The sequence below is a fragment of the Caloenas nicobarica genome, chromosome 28, assembly GCF_036013445.1.
Source record: "Caloenas nicobarica isolate bCalNic1 chromosome 28, bCalNic1.hap1, whole genome shotgun sequence".
Classification (NCBI taxonomy): Eukaryota; Metazoa; Chordata; class Aves; order Columbiformes; family Columbidae; genus Caloenas; species Caloenas nicobarica.
The window spans coordinates 2,861,526-2,874,470 of record NC_088272.1 but is presented as its reverse complement, the minus strand read 5'-3'; the positions used below and the strand labels follow the sequence as shown (position 1 = coordinate 2,874,470).

The window sequence follows — 12,945 nt, the reverse complement described above, 5'->3', positions numbered from 1 at the left end:
CAGAGGGGTCATTAAAGCGCCCTGGGCTGCTCCTGTGCTGCTGAGCTGGGCTGGGCTCCTGGGACACAGGGAGCTCATGGCAAGCGGCAGCGCTGCAGAGAGACAGCTCTGCCCAGGAGCAGCTCCTCTGCAAAGCGCAGCAGGGCTGAGGGCTCTGCCTGGGGATCTCAGGGAGACGAGCAAGGCAGAGAGAGATGAAAGGTGGTCAGGACTGGGAGGATGACTGAGAGCTCACTGGAGGAGAAATCTTTGCAGCCCTTGCCATGGTAAGTCTCTGGGTGCAGGGCAATGCAGCTGTAGCTCCTGGAGGCATCTCCTCAAGTTAGCACAGGCACAGCTTGAGGGATCTGTAAGGAGGGGGCTCTTGTCAGGCAATTTTGAACAGCTGTGAAGCTGGGTGAGCAGCCAGGGGTGCCCAGGGCTGTCCTGCAGAGCAGGGTCCCTGCACCCCAGGGCTGTGCCAGGGCAGGGTCTCTGCTGCCTGCCAGGGTCAGAACTGCCCGGGGAGATCCCCACGGTGCTGTGGGGGGAAGCTCTGGAGGGAAGGAGTGACCCCTATCAGGGCAGGAAAGGTGCTTGTGCTGTGGAGTGGATGCTGCGTGGGTCAGGGCTCCTCACAGCTCCAGATCATCCCCAGGATTTTTCCAAGTGGATGCCTCAAGCAGAAGATCAATGCAAGGATTACCAGACAGATAGGGAGCTTTCCTGAGCCTGCCTTTTCAGTTTCCTATCCCAAGGGTTGGGGGGTGCAGGAAAGGAAAAAATGAAAATGAGCTCTCATGCTTGAACAAGTCACTGTGACTCCTGAACTGCAACTCTGATTAATCATCACATCTGCCAGAAGCCTCATAACATCCCTTCAGCTGCTGCTCTGCCTCTGCACAGCACCAGCATCACATTGACTATACTCGTCAGTCTTACTCTGACCTGTCCTTTTCCCCAGTCTGCAAACAGGAAGATGCCCCCAGGCAGTGCCCTGTGAACAGGCAGGATCTGTAGGGCCAGGGTGAGGGCACAGAGGGCGGGATGGGGTCTGTGAGCATTGACAGGGAAGAGACATGGACAGGGAAACACCTCCCAGGAGGAGAATCTCCAGGCAATAGGGAAATGATCAGAAATGAGAGGAAACTAAACCTGGAATTGTTCTGGGAGGGAGAACACAGAAAACTCCGTATGATCCCCGCAGTGCAGATGCCTCCTGTGAGAAGCCCCCTCGCCTCCTCTCCCACCCAGCAAAGCCTCTGCCCTCAGGGCCGGGGGCTCCAAGGCATGAAGCAGCTCCTGTGCAGCCAGAGCTCCAGTTCCCTCTGCAGAGCACAGGGGCTGAGAGCAGCTGCCCGGCAATGCTGGTGTGTGGGAGGTGGCTGCACAGCTGGGGAAGGGTGACGCTGTCTGAGTGCCCGGCTGCCTCTGCCCTGGCCTCTCTCACACCCACCCTCACCGCAGTTTCCTTCTTGCTCCACTGCTCTGGGTCACTGTTGGTGTGATCTGGTTCTTGCTGTCAGGCTCTCTGGGGATGGGAGTTTCAGCTGCAGAGTCACAGCCTGATCTTGTGGGTCCTTTCCTGCAGCTGTGTCCATGGGAACACGTGTCCCAGCTTTGCTCTGCCCTGTGGGGCTGTGGGCAATGCAGTGTGTGGGGCTGGGGAATGAGCTGAGTCTCCCTGAATCAAATGCCATCATTAGGACTATTGACTGTCTCCTTGAGTGTTTTTTTTCCAAGGTGTGGGCTTCCCTCCAGGATGCAAACCTGTCCTATAGCATGTTAGCATTATCTGAATTACTCATGCAGAAGTGCAGAGATGCTATGATGGAAGAAATGCAGTTTGGTTTGTGAAATGAGCCGTGTGTGTCCTGGGATAGAAGTGGGGTGCTGAGACCTGACGAAAGCGTGAGACATGTCATGGTCTGAGGGGAATCCCTCTGCTCTCAGCAGTTTCTGGTGGCTTTTCAGGGTGACATGGGAGTTTGATCACCATCTCAGAAAGGTGCCAGCCCAGGGCAGCTGGAGCAAGACAGAGGGACAGAGCAGCTGCCCTCACTCTGCACTGACCCACAGGCATCCTCTGGTCTCGCAGGACTTGCTCTGTTCTCCCTGAGTGCAGCAGAAATGCTGAGGATTTCTGATGTCCGAGAACACTGTCCAGGGGAGATGGTGGTGAAGCTGTAAGAAAACCTGTGACTTTTAAAATGCCTTTACAATTCATTTTCTTTATCACTGAGAGTGCAGACAGGACAGACTGTATCAGCAGTGATTTCATCTGAAAAATTTGAACCTCAGGACTGACCCCTGCCCAAGCCAATTTCTGCAGAGTTGGGCTGACTTATTAAGAGTCGATGGGTAGAGACCCTTTTGTCTTGGTTGCACACTCAGCCAGCACCAAGCAGGGCTGCAGCCACAGTGCTGAAGGAAGGTCTTGTAGAAAAAGAAAAGTGTGTCTGTGTGTCACAGGGGAGGGTGTGTGGGACATGGCTTTGGTTTATGTCAGAGAAGTCTCCACTAAATTGTTACTGACTTTTTCTCCTATGAGAGCGCCCTGTGCCCAGAGACAGCAAATGTCCAACAGCAGCTGCATCACCCAGTTCCTCCTCCTGGCGTTCACAGACACACGGGAGCTGCAGCTCTTGCACTTCTGGCTCTTCCTGGGCATCTACCTGGCTGCCCTCCTGGGCAACGGCCTCATCATCACCACCATAGCCTGTGACCAGCACCTCCACACCCCCATGTACTTCTTTCTCCTCAACCTCTCCCTCCTCGACCTGGGCTGCATCTCCACCATTGTCCCCAAGTCCATGGCCAATTCCCTCTGGGACACCAGGGCCATCTCCTATCAAGGATGCACTGCTCAAGTCTTAACATTTGCCTTTTTGGTTGGAGCAGAGTATTCACTTCTCACGGTCATGTCCTACGACCGCTACGTTGCCATCTGCAAACCCCTGCACTACGGGACCCTCCTGGGCAGCAAAGCTTGTGTCCACATGGCAGCAGCTGCCTGGGCCACTGGGTTTCTCTATGCTCTGCTGCACACGGCCAATACATTTTCACTACCCCTCTGCAAGGGCAATGCTGTGGACCAGTTCTTCTGTGAAATCCCTCAGATCCTCAAACTCTCCTGCTCAGACACCTACTTCAGGGAAGCTGGGCTTATTGTGGTTAATGTCTGTTTAGGATTTGGGTGTTTTGTGTTCATTGTAGTGTCCTATGTGCAGATCTTAAGGGCCGTGCTGAGGATCCCCTCTGAACAGGGACGGCACAAAGCCTTTGCCACGTGCCTCCCTCACCTGGCCGTGGTCTCCCTGTTCCTCAGCACTGTTATGATTGCCTATCTGAAGCCCCCCTCCATCTCCTCCCCATCCCTGGACCTGGTGGTGTCTGTTCTGTACTCAGTGGTGCCTCCAGCAGTGAACCCCCTCATCTACAGCATGAGGAACCAGGAGCTGAAAGTGGCACTGAACAAGCTGATTCAATCATTTTTCTGTCAGCAGCAATAAGTTACCCATGTCTCTTCAGAAGTGATTTCCAGTTCATCTCAGGAACCTCCTTTGTGTTGAGCATTTTATCTGTGACAGCCATGTTTGTCAAGGAATTTCTTCATCCGTGGCACTTCTCCAGAGCCCTGAAGCCAGCCTCTCAGACTCAGAGGCCTGTTCACCTGTTTCTGGGACCACGATGTCCTGTGTCCCATCTCTGTAATACAGGGTGTTTCAAAAAGATGGACCCATTTTGAAATCACTGTATCTCTGAAATTGGGGCAATCTTTTTGAAACGTCCTGTAAAAGGGGATTTCCTCAGTTTCTGTATTTGGAGCTTGGGCTTTTCTTCCAAAGCTGTGGTCAGCCTGAATACATTTCCCCCACAAGGCCATGCTGCTGTGCTTGGGTTTTTCATGGGCTCAGGGGAGGACATGAGGCAACATGTTACGTCATGGTGCTGGTTCGAGTGTTCATCTGTGGGTGCCCAGTGTTCCTGGAGATGGTGAAGGACCTTCAGTGATCTGCCTTGGACTGCCTCGCTGTGGTTTTCAGGCACCACAGCCTGCTCCCAGTGCTCTGTGCTTCAACAGGGGAATAAATGACGCACGGAAACCTATTTCTGCATTCCCCAGCTCAGGGTAGGCTGCTCTGTCACTGCAGTAGCAGGAGCAGCATGAAGAGCTCCTGGGCCAGGAGTCTTGTGCTGGTGAGAGGGGCTGGCACAGGAGGGCTGCCAGCAATGGGTGTAAAGGATCTCTTGGAAACAAGAGCAGAGGACAAAGGGGGACTGGCCTTGCATCCATCATGCCATGGCTGGCCCCAGCCCTTGGGCTGATAAGGAGGCTGATCCTCCTCTCTGTCCCAATCCATCCATGCATCCATCCATCCATCCATCCATCCATCCATCCATCCATCCATCCATATCAGTACTCTATCTGGGTGAGCTGCCCCACCATGTTTCTCATCCCAATGAGATCATAGAATCATTTAGGTTGGAAGAAACCCTCCAGATCATTGAGTCCAACCGTTAACCCAACTCTGGCACTAAACCATGTCCCTAAGAACCTCATCTATACGTCTTTTAATAACGTCCAGGGATGGTGACTCAAACAATACTTGGGCAGCCTGTTCCAATGCCTCACAAACTCCTCCACAAAGAAATTTTTCCTAATATCCAAACTGAACCTTCCCAGGTGCCACTTCAGGCTCTTTCTTCTCCTTCCACCACTTGCCACATGGGAGAACAGACCAACACCCTCCATGCTACAACCTCCTTTCAGGTAGTTGTAGACAGCGAAAAGGTCTCCCCTCAGCCTTCTTTTCTCCAGGCTAAACAGCCCCAGCTCCTTCAACTGCTCCCCATCTGACTTGTTTTCAAGACCCTTCACCAGCCTTGTTGCCCTTCTCTGAACTCCGTCCAGCACCTCAAGGTCTTTCTTGTAGGGAGGGGCCCAAAACTGAGCACAGCATTCAAGGTGTGGCCTCACCAGTGCAAAGAAGAGAGGGATGATCACTTGCCTGGTCCTCTTGGCCACGCTATTCTTGATGCATGCCCGGATGCTGGTGGCCTTCTTGGCCGCCTGGGCATACACTGGCTCATGTTCAGTCACTGTCCATCAACATCCCCCGATCCTTTTCCGTTTGGCAGATTTCCAGCCGCTCTTCCCTGAGTCTGTGGTGTTGCATGGGGTTATTGTGACCCAACTGCAGGACCCAGCACTCGGCATGAAATTGAACAAGTCCAAGTGCTGGATTGTTCTACCTGGCATAGAGTAACACTGAGTGCAAGTGTAGATTGGGAGAGAGTGGCTGGAGAGCAGCCCTGCAGAAAGGGATCTGGTGTGATGGTTGGCCACAGGGTCAACAGGAGGCAACACTGTCCCCCAGCAGCCAAGACGGTAAACCGCATCCTGGGGTTCATCAAACACAGCATGGCCATGTGGTCAAAAGAGGTGACTGTGCTGCTGTATTCAGCGTTGGTGCGGCCTCACCTTGAGGGCTGTGTGCAGTTCTGGGCCCCACATGTTATTACAACAAGGATGTGAAGGTCCTTGAATGCGTCCAGAGGAGAGCAACAAACCTGGTGAAAGGGTTGGAGGGATTGTCCTCTGAGGAGCTGCTGAGGACTTTGGGCTTCTCTAGTTTGGAGAAAAGGAGGCTGAGGGGTGACCTCGTTGCTCTCTAAGCTTCCTGAGGAGGGGACATGGACAAGGAGGTGCTGAGATCTTCTCCCTGGTGTCCAGCGATAGGACACATGGGAATGGTTCAAAGCTTGGCCAGGGGAGGTTTAGACTGGATATTAGGAAACATCTCTTTATCAAGGCTGGTCAAACACTGGAACAGGCTTCCTTGAGAGGTGGTCAATGCCCCAAGCCTGTCAGTGTGTAAGAGGCCTTTGGACAATGCCCTTGATAACATGATTTATTTTTTGGTCAGCCCTGAATGTGTCAGGTATTTGAACTAGATGATCGCTGTAGGTCCCTTCCAACTGAACTCTTCTAGTCTAGTGCAGTCTATTTTATGTATATACCCGTTCAGGGTGGATTCTTCCAGCAGCGGGGCTCAAACACTCAGTCTGCTCAGTAGCCTCCCCAGGACACCGGCCTTGCCAGTTGCAGACACCAGGACACATGAGCCCCCGGGGCCGCAGCCTCATTCCAGATACTGGTACAGACCCCCCCAGTCACACACATGCGCACACACTCTTATGTCCAGTCACTCTGGTCTCTCAGTTGCTGGCACCAATGACATACAGGCTGTCTGACCCCCTGGTCCTGCTCCAGTTGCTACACTCACACCCCCACGCTCACATGTTCACGCAGAGAAGAGATTTGCTCACATAGCAAAGATTTAGAAGTTAAGTTTAATGAGAAGACAGGACAGACTGCACTGGTTGGGGTCCTTCTCCAAACTTCCCATGGTAAGTCCTGTGTAATCCAAAGATGCTCTTCCCCTGCATCCCACCATGTGTCCTGCACCCCTAGGCAACAATCCCGTTAGTCTAAATGGTGATCCAGAGAGCTGCTCTCAGTGGCTCCTCTTGATGGGCTTCACACCTGGACAATGAGGCTGAGGGCTCTCCCAGGGTAGCCTTGGGACAAGATGTTCATTCCCCAGAGCCTGTAATTTGGGTTCCCACTTGCCAATGAGCCTCTGTGCTCTTCTTGGTTTTGGAGATGGGTGCATGATGAGCTGGTGGCTCCCCAGTGATGGGGCTGAGAGCAGCTGGGCAGGGTATTAACTGACTTACTCCTCCTGCCATTGTTTGTGCCTTCTTTGTGTGTGCAGAGGAGCTTTTTGTCACTTAATGCAACGAGATAGGACAAGAGGAAATGGCCTCAAGTTGCAGCAGGGGAGGTTCAGATTGGATATTAGGAAAACATTCTTCCTGGAACGGGTTGTTGGGCATTGGAACAGGCTGCCCAGGGCAGTCGGGGAGTCACCATCCCTGAAGGTGTTTAAAAGGTGTTTAGACGAGGTTCTTAGGGACATGGCTTAGTGCTAGAATTGGGTTGTGGTTGGACTCGATGATCCTGAGGGTCTCTTCCAACTGAAAGGATTCTATGATTCTATCAATCTCCTGAGGTATCTCTGTCTGGAGGTTACATACATATGCATTGGTATTGTTTAACATATGATAGCAGACCACTGGAATTGCTGTCCAGAAATGCCTCATGATTAGGGGAAAAGCTGTGCTCTTGTACGGGCAACGGCTTCATTCAGGGCCAGTATCACAGCCTTGTTTCTGAGACTGTAGATGAATGGATTTAAGAATGGGTACAGGATGGTGTTCAGCAACGCTACAATGCTGTTAGTCTCCAAGGAAATATATTCTGAAGGACATGCACAGAGAACAATACAGCTCCCATATGCAATTGCCAAGGTGGTGAGATGGGACGAACATGTAGAAAAAGCTTTTTTCCTCCCAGATGCTGCTGGAAGATGTAGAATACAGAAAAGGATGCACATGTAAAATGTCAGAGTTAAACATAAGGAACCCAGAATGACAAATGATATGAAAACAGAGTCTATTTTCCAAAGCAGGTTGGTGTCAGAGCAGGACAGTTTGAATAAGGGGGAGTTGTCACAGAAAAAGTGATGGATCTCATTTGAGCCACAGAAAGCCAGCTGGGAGAGGATGACCAGGCGGTAACTGAAGAGTGTGAAGCCTGTGACCCAAGTAGCAACAACCAGGTGGATGCAGAGCTGAGGCTTCATGATGGCAGCATAATGCAAAGGTTGGCAGATGGCAACATAGCGGTCAAAGGACATGACAACAAGTAGAACAAACTCTGTACAGCCCAGGGCAAAATAGAAATAGGATTGGGCAAAGCAGCTGCTTAGTGAGATTGTTCTCCTCCCAGAACCCAGGAGCACAACCAACTTGATGCTTGTGGAGGATGTAAACCAGATTTCCAGGAAGGCCAGATTGCCAATGAAAAAGTACATGGGGGTTTGAAGGCGGTGATCCGCATACACGAGGAAAATGATGGTGGCCTTCCCCATCACTGTTGTCAGGTAAATGAGCAGAAAGACCAGAGAGAGTAAGAGCTGCAGTCTTTGATCGAGCCCTGAGAAAACCTCTAGGATGAACTCAGTAACTGCAGTTCCATTTTCTGGTCCCACGTTGAATTTCGGTTCGTCATGCCGAGACAGGAACATGGCAAAAACCAAGTGTGATAATTCCGCAGTCTGGGCGAAAGGCTCCCCAAAACTCTCTGCTTCTTTCCTTTCTTGCAGTCTTCCTATAGTACACAGATAGAGGACTTCAAGCACTTCTCATACCCTGATATTTCTGCGTCAAATTTCATTTTGTCTTCTTTCTACCTTTTTCAAAGGCTCAGAAAGAATGCTTCCTTCATAACAGAGTATTTTAAAGTCTGTTAGCTATTTTATCCCATTCCTGGCAAATTCCAAATGCACACAGGTCTTTTCCAAACATCTGTCACACCTATGTGCCTAAGTCATCTCTTCTATTGCACAAATGCCAAACTATTACATCAAGTCAAATCAAATCAAATCAAATCCAATCAAATCAAATCAAATCAAATTAAATGGATGCTGAAAGCTTTTCTTTCTACTTTTCAGTTCTTGCCTTTTTGGACTAGGAATCCCTGAGTATCTATTGATTTCAGAATAAGCAGTATCAAGCATCTCTTTCGTAATCCCGTGCTTTCTTCCACAGCTTTGTGCTCTCTGTTTCTTCAGGAAAGGGGAGGGGAGGGCAGAATAGGGACCAAATATAACTCATCTTCTTTAGTTATGGTTCCACCCGGTCTCATCTGACATCCATCTGCACCGAAATGCAGTTACTTCCAAACAGTTGCTCATCGCTATTACCATCAAATATCCTGATCTAAACGCAGACCAGGAGAATAGTGACTGGAAGAGATCTGTAACTTTTCTTTTGTGTGCCAGCTATAGGTTGGGAGGACCCAGCCTTGAGAGTTTTCTCCTATCTCCATTGATTACACAGGGAGCCTTGGGAAAACAAATTCTCACAGGCACCTGTTGTGAAGCAGGTGAAACTCACTATTCAAGTCTCAAATCTCCGATTCCTAAACTTATTTTGTTTTTTAAATCAAACTACATATGTAGGAGAAAGAAAGACCAAAAAATCCCACATATACAATAAAGACTGGTGTTTATCCCTTCATCTTTACATTTGTTTTCAGACATAGAAAGGAGTGAGCGGATGGCTCCAAAACCAGAATAATTCAAAATGCAAGGGGAGAAGAGGGAGAGGAGGAGATGGTGGGTTTGAGGCGGTGAAACAAAGTTGTGTGGGTGTGCAAGCAGAGCTCTTCAGTCATTAGCCACCTGGGTGGTCCAAGGGCTTTCCCATCTCATCGTCCACAGAGACAACAGGAGGAACTGGTCTGAGACAATGGATCAACTTGAAACCAAGTGATTGAGTTCAGTCAACCTCCTTCAATATCAACCACCTCCAAAATAAGCAAAAAGTAGTCACCTTCAAATGAAATGTTGGCCTGACTCGTGTGGGATTTCTCCAGGTGGGATTCCAGACAGTGCTGGAGACGGGCAGATCCTGCTGTGCCTGAGCCTGTTTCTTGTGCATACAGGTAGTTATTAACATCCTGGGTGAAGAACCTGACTGTTTCAGAGATCCCTGTAGCAGTTTCTCATGCAAAACTGAATAAAATTGAGTAAACAGTAATTACTTAACTTGCTTGCACATGCCAGAGAGGATGTGCAGGACAACAGGCTGGCCAATTATAAGAACTCAGCAGAACTGTTGTATGGGGAGCCTCACTTGATCCAGTTGAAGACACTCTTGCAAAGATCCTTGCAAAGGAGTCTCTTCCAATCTATGGTATTCCATAATTCAATTAATCTTTTCCTCAGAGAGCTCTTCAAAGAACAGGCAAGGAAGTAAAAGAGGCAGAAGGAAAGAATTAGAGATACAAAATGTGCCAATACAAATCGAGAAGATCCTCTGAACAGTGTTTCTCAACTCAAACCATTGGTAGGCAATGTATTTTGGGAAATGGCTGCATAAAAACATTCACATAGAGATACAGTGTTTAATTAGCTTGCCGGCACTTGCCCATGGTGCTGTGAAAACAAACAAACTAACTAACTAACTGACCATGAAGAGTTTCATGAAAATTGGTTTAAAAATACTAGCAGTTGTGGAAAGGAAGACTTTTTCAGCTATTACACAGAAGTCGTTTCTGCAGAGGGCTCAACTATTTCCTAAAATCTACGTTCAGGAATTGATTCAGTTGTTTGCACCGAGGTGGCCACCACTACCACCAACATACCCTGGGGCAGCTGAAGCACCATGTGGGACTGGGAAAAGTCTCCCCGGACCTATGGGAGCTGTTCTGGAGCACAAGCTGGTAGGCGTGAGCTGAGGTAGGGGACCTTAGGGGTGGTGCAGGGCTGCTGGGTGGGCTGAGCAGGGACCTCAGCAGCACAGCAGCCCATTGTGTCCCGTTGGATGCTGCTGTGAGGTCACTTCTGTCACAGGAACTGGCTGACCAGCAGCGGGAAGGCAAATACTCAGAGGTCATGAAGGCCATCAGAAAGCTGCTCCCAAGATGATGACAGATTTGGGAAGGTCAAGGGGAACCGGGACAAGAGAGACTGGAGATGTGGGGGAGGAAAGAATGGCTTGGCCAACAGAGATGAAAGATTTGGAGAGTTTCAGGTAATGGTGATGCTGCCATGACATTGACTGTGAAAACATTCATGTTAGGCCCTTACGTGGGTTCTAAGCAGTAATCTTAAACTCTAACCTTACCCCTAAATGCTAGTCCTCACCCTGACAGTAATGCACTACTTTAAACCCAAACCTCAAAATTTACCTCTAAGCCAAATCCCAAGCCCATAACCCCTTATTCTTAGTCTTACCCTTTTACTCACTTTAATCCCTACCCTGTATCCCTAGCCTTAAGATACCAGCCTTAACCTTAGCCCTCACCACAACCCTAAAAAAAAAATGTATCTCACAAAGCTAGCCCATACCCTTAACACTAACCACACACCTAAGCAGATTATCAGATGCCTAAATCCTAACCCTGAACAGCGAGCTCTAATCCCTAATCCCTAAACTGAACACCTCATCCCCAAAGCTCTCATTGCCATGCTCACCCCCATCACCTCCAACCCCTCTCTCTACCCAACTTCAGCAGTTTGGCCCCTTGGAGCAAGCCAGGGTAATTCTGGAGCAGCCACGGGGCATCTGAAGAGGGATGTGAGGTTACAGGTACCTGACCAGCTGTCAGGCCCAAGGAGGAGATGGGCAGGATTGCTGGGACCAGGTCTATGGTGCCTCAGGGACTCATGGGCCAGCAAGGGGCACACGGCTGTGAGGTCACTTCCACCTGAGTACCTGGTAGGCCAGCTTCAGGCACATGACTGGTCTATGTGCGTGTCCTTGAAGCTGTGCCTAAGGAATTGAAAAGCCACCAGCATGCACGTAGCTTGAATGTTGTTTGCAAGGTCTCTACTGCCGTAGCGCCTTGCAGGACTGGCATGGAGATGCACCTGGCAGTCAGAGAAAGACCACCAGCAGGTGCATGGGCTTGGCGGGTGACAATCATGTTACTTTTATCTGCAGCAGGCACATGCCTTTAGTCTCGTCCAGCAAGCTGAAAGGTCAACAGCAGGCGTGTGGCTTGGAAGATCATGGTGAGGATACTTCTTTCTGGTCAGCTGAGAGACCACGAGCAGGCTGACGGGCTGGGTCAAAGACTTTAAGGGTGGATTCTGAGATCATGGAACTTTGCTTGATAATGGGAAAGAGCAGAAGAAAGAGAAAATCTGCTGCAAAGTGCGGCTTAGAATGTGGAGACAGGGCGTGATGAGCTCAAAATGTCACTTGAGGGCTGCACTGTGGTGCAAGAGGTCACCCAGAGGGAGTCTGCGATCAGCCCATGGCTTTGTGTTTCACGGAACAGCCAGGGAGGGTGGAAAGACATCAGTGAAGTATGGAAATGCCATGGCGAGAGCAAGGTGGGGAAGAGATGGGTGTCTAGAGCCATGGGGAGAGAGGGGCAGGTGTGGGACAGTGGTGGTGGAGATGGCCAAGGGCTCTGGTAGGGCTGGAAGGCACCCACAGAACAGAGATCTCTGTCCACTTGGCCATGGCAGTTGTCTCTGCCACAGACCTGCGAGGAGACACGTCCTCATGGCACAGGGGCCTCATCGCAGCCCCACAGGGAGGTGTCAGGCTGTTGTTCTTCACTCAGCATCACACCCACATCCCACTGCCTCAGGAAGAGCCACGCAGGAGGGACAGGATCTGCCTTCCCGGGGGCTGGGCTGAGGGCTTGGCCTTTCTGCCTCATAAATCGAACCAAAGGTTTTCTCAGCATCAGAACCGTCTGTACGTGAGCTTTGCCTATCTGCCATCATGGCCTCCAAGTATCTGCTCTAACGACTCCATCAGGAGAGTTTGTTGGTAATTGACGTCAGTTGGGCCAAGTAACGCTCCCAGACACTTTGGCATTTGCTTCTGACTTTACGTCCTTGAGAGGTTTTTTCAGTCTCCTCTCAGTATCTGAGGTTCATGGACTCAGCACCAAATGCACCATGGGGCTCATAAAAGTGGAGAAAGCCCTAAGGATCCATGTGTCTACCATGATTTTTGAAAAGTCTTCAAGACTTGTACAGTAAAGAGGTTTTAGAAGTCCAGCTGAAGATTTCTATAAGCATTTAATAATTTTTATTTTCATATTTAAGGATTTTTTCATTACTTTTCAGTTTATGGAAGAGGTGATACCAGCATTTTCTAATTGATATTGATCCAGACTGTCTCCTAAGGAGGTCTGGACAGATTGGAAAAGTAGTCCCTTGAGGTCTGACACTGTGTGGACAACCTTGCTCCTCACCTCCCAACACCACTATTTCTGTCGTCGCACATCTGGGACTTACATCACTTTTCCTTACATCAGACTTCTCCACTGAAGGCTGCAACTGGATGTTCAAGCCCCATTCCACAAAT

General features: G+C 49.9%; 2 protein-coding genes across 2 annotated transcripts; one reads left to right on the top strand and one right to left on the bottom strand.

Annotated features, from left to right (window-relative positions):
• Positions 1–2,525: 2,525 nt before the first annotated feature.
• Positions 2,526–3,491, top strand: LOC135999482 (olfactory receptor 14A16-like). Its single transcript, XM_065653049.1, has one exon. It carries the CDS (start codon positions 2,526–2,528, stop codon positions 3,489–3,491), a length of 966 nt encoding a protein of 321 aa, XP_065509121.1.
• Positions 3,492–7,151: 3,660 nt separating this feature from the next.
• Positions 7,152–8,135, bottom strand: LOC135999372 (olfactory receptor 6E1-like). Its single transcript, XM_065652929.1, has one exon. It carries the CDS (start codon positions 8,133–8,135, stop codon positions 7,152–7,154), a length of 984 nt encoding a protein of 327 aa, XP_065509001.1.
• Positions 8,136–12,945: the final 4,810 nt, after the last annotated feature.

What these genes read in the sequence shown, in the direction of transcription:
- LOC135999482 (XM_065653049.1), top strand. Translation starts at nt 2,526, where the DNA reads ATGAGAGCGCCCTGTGCCCAGAGACAGCAAATGTCCAACAGCAGCTGC.
- LOC135999372 (XM_065652929.1), bottom strand. Translation starts at nt 8,135, where the DNA reads ATGTTCCTGTCTCGGCATGACGAACCGAAATTCAACGTGGGACCAGAA.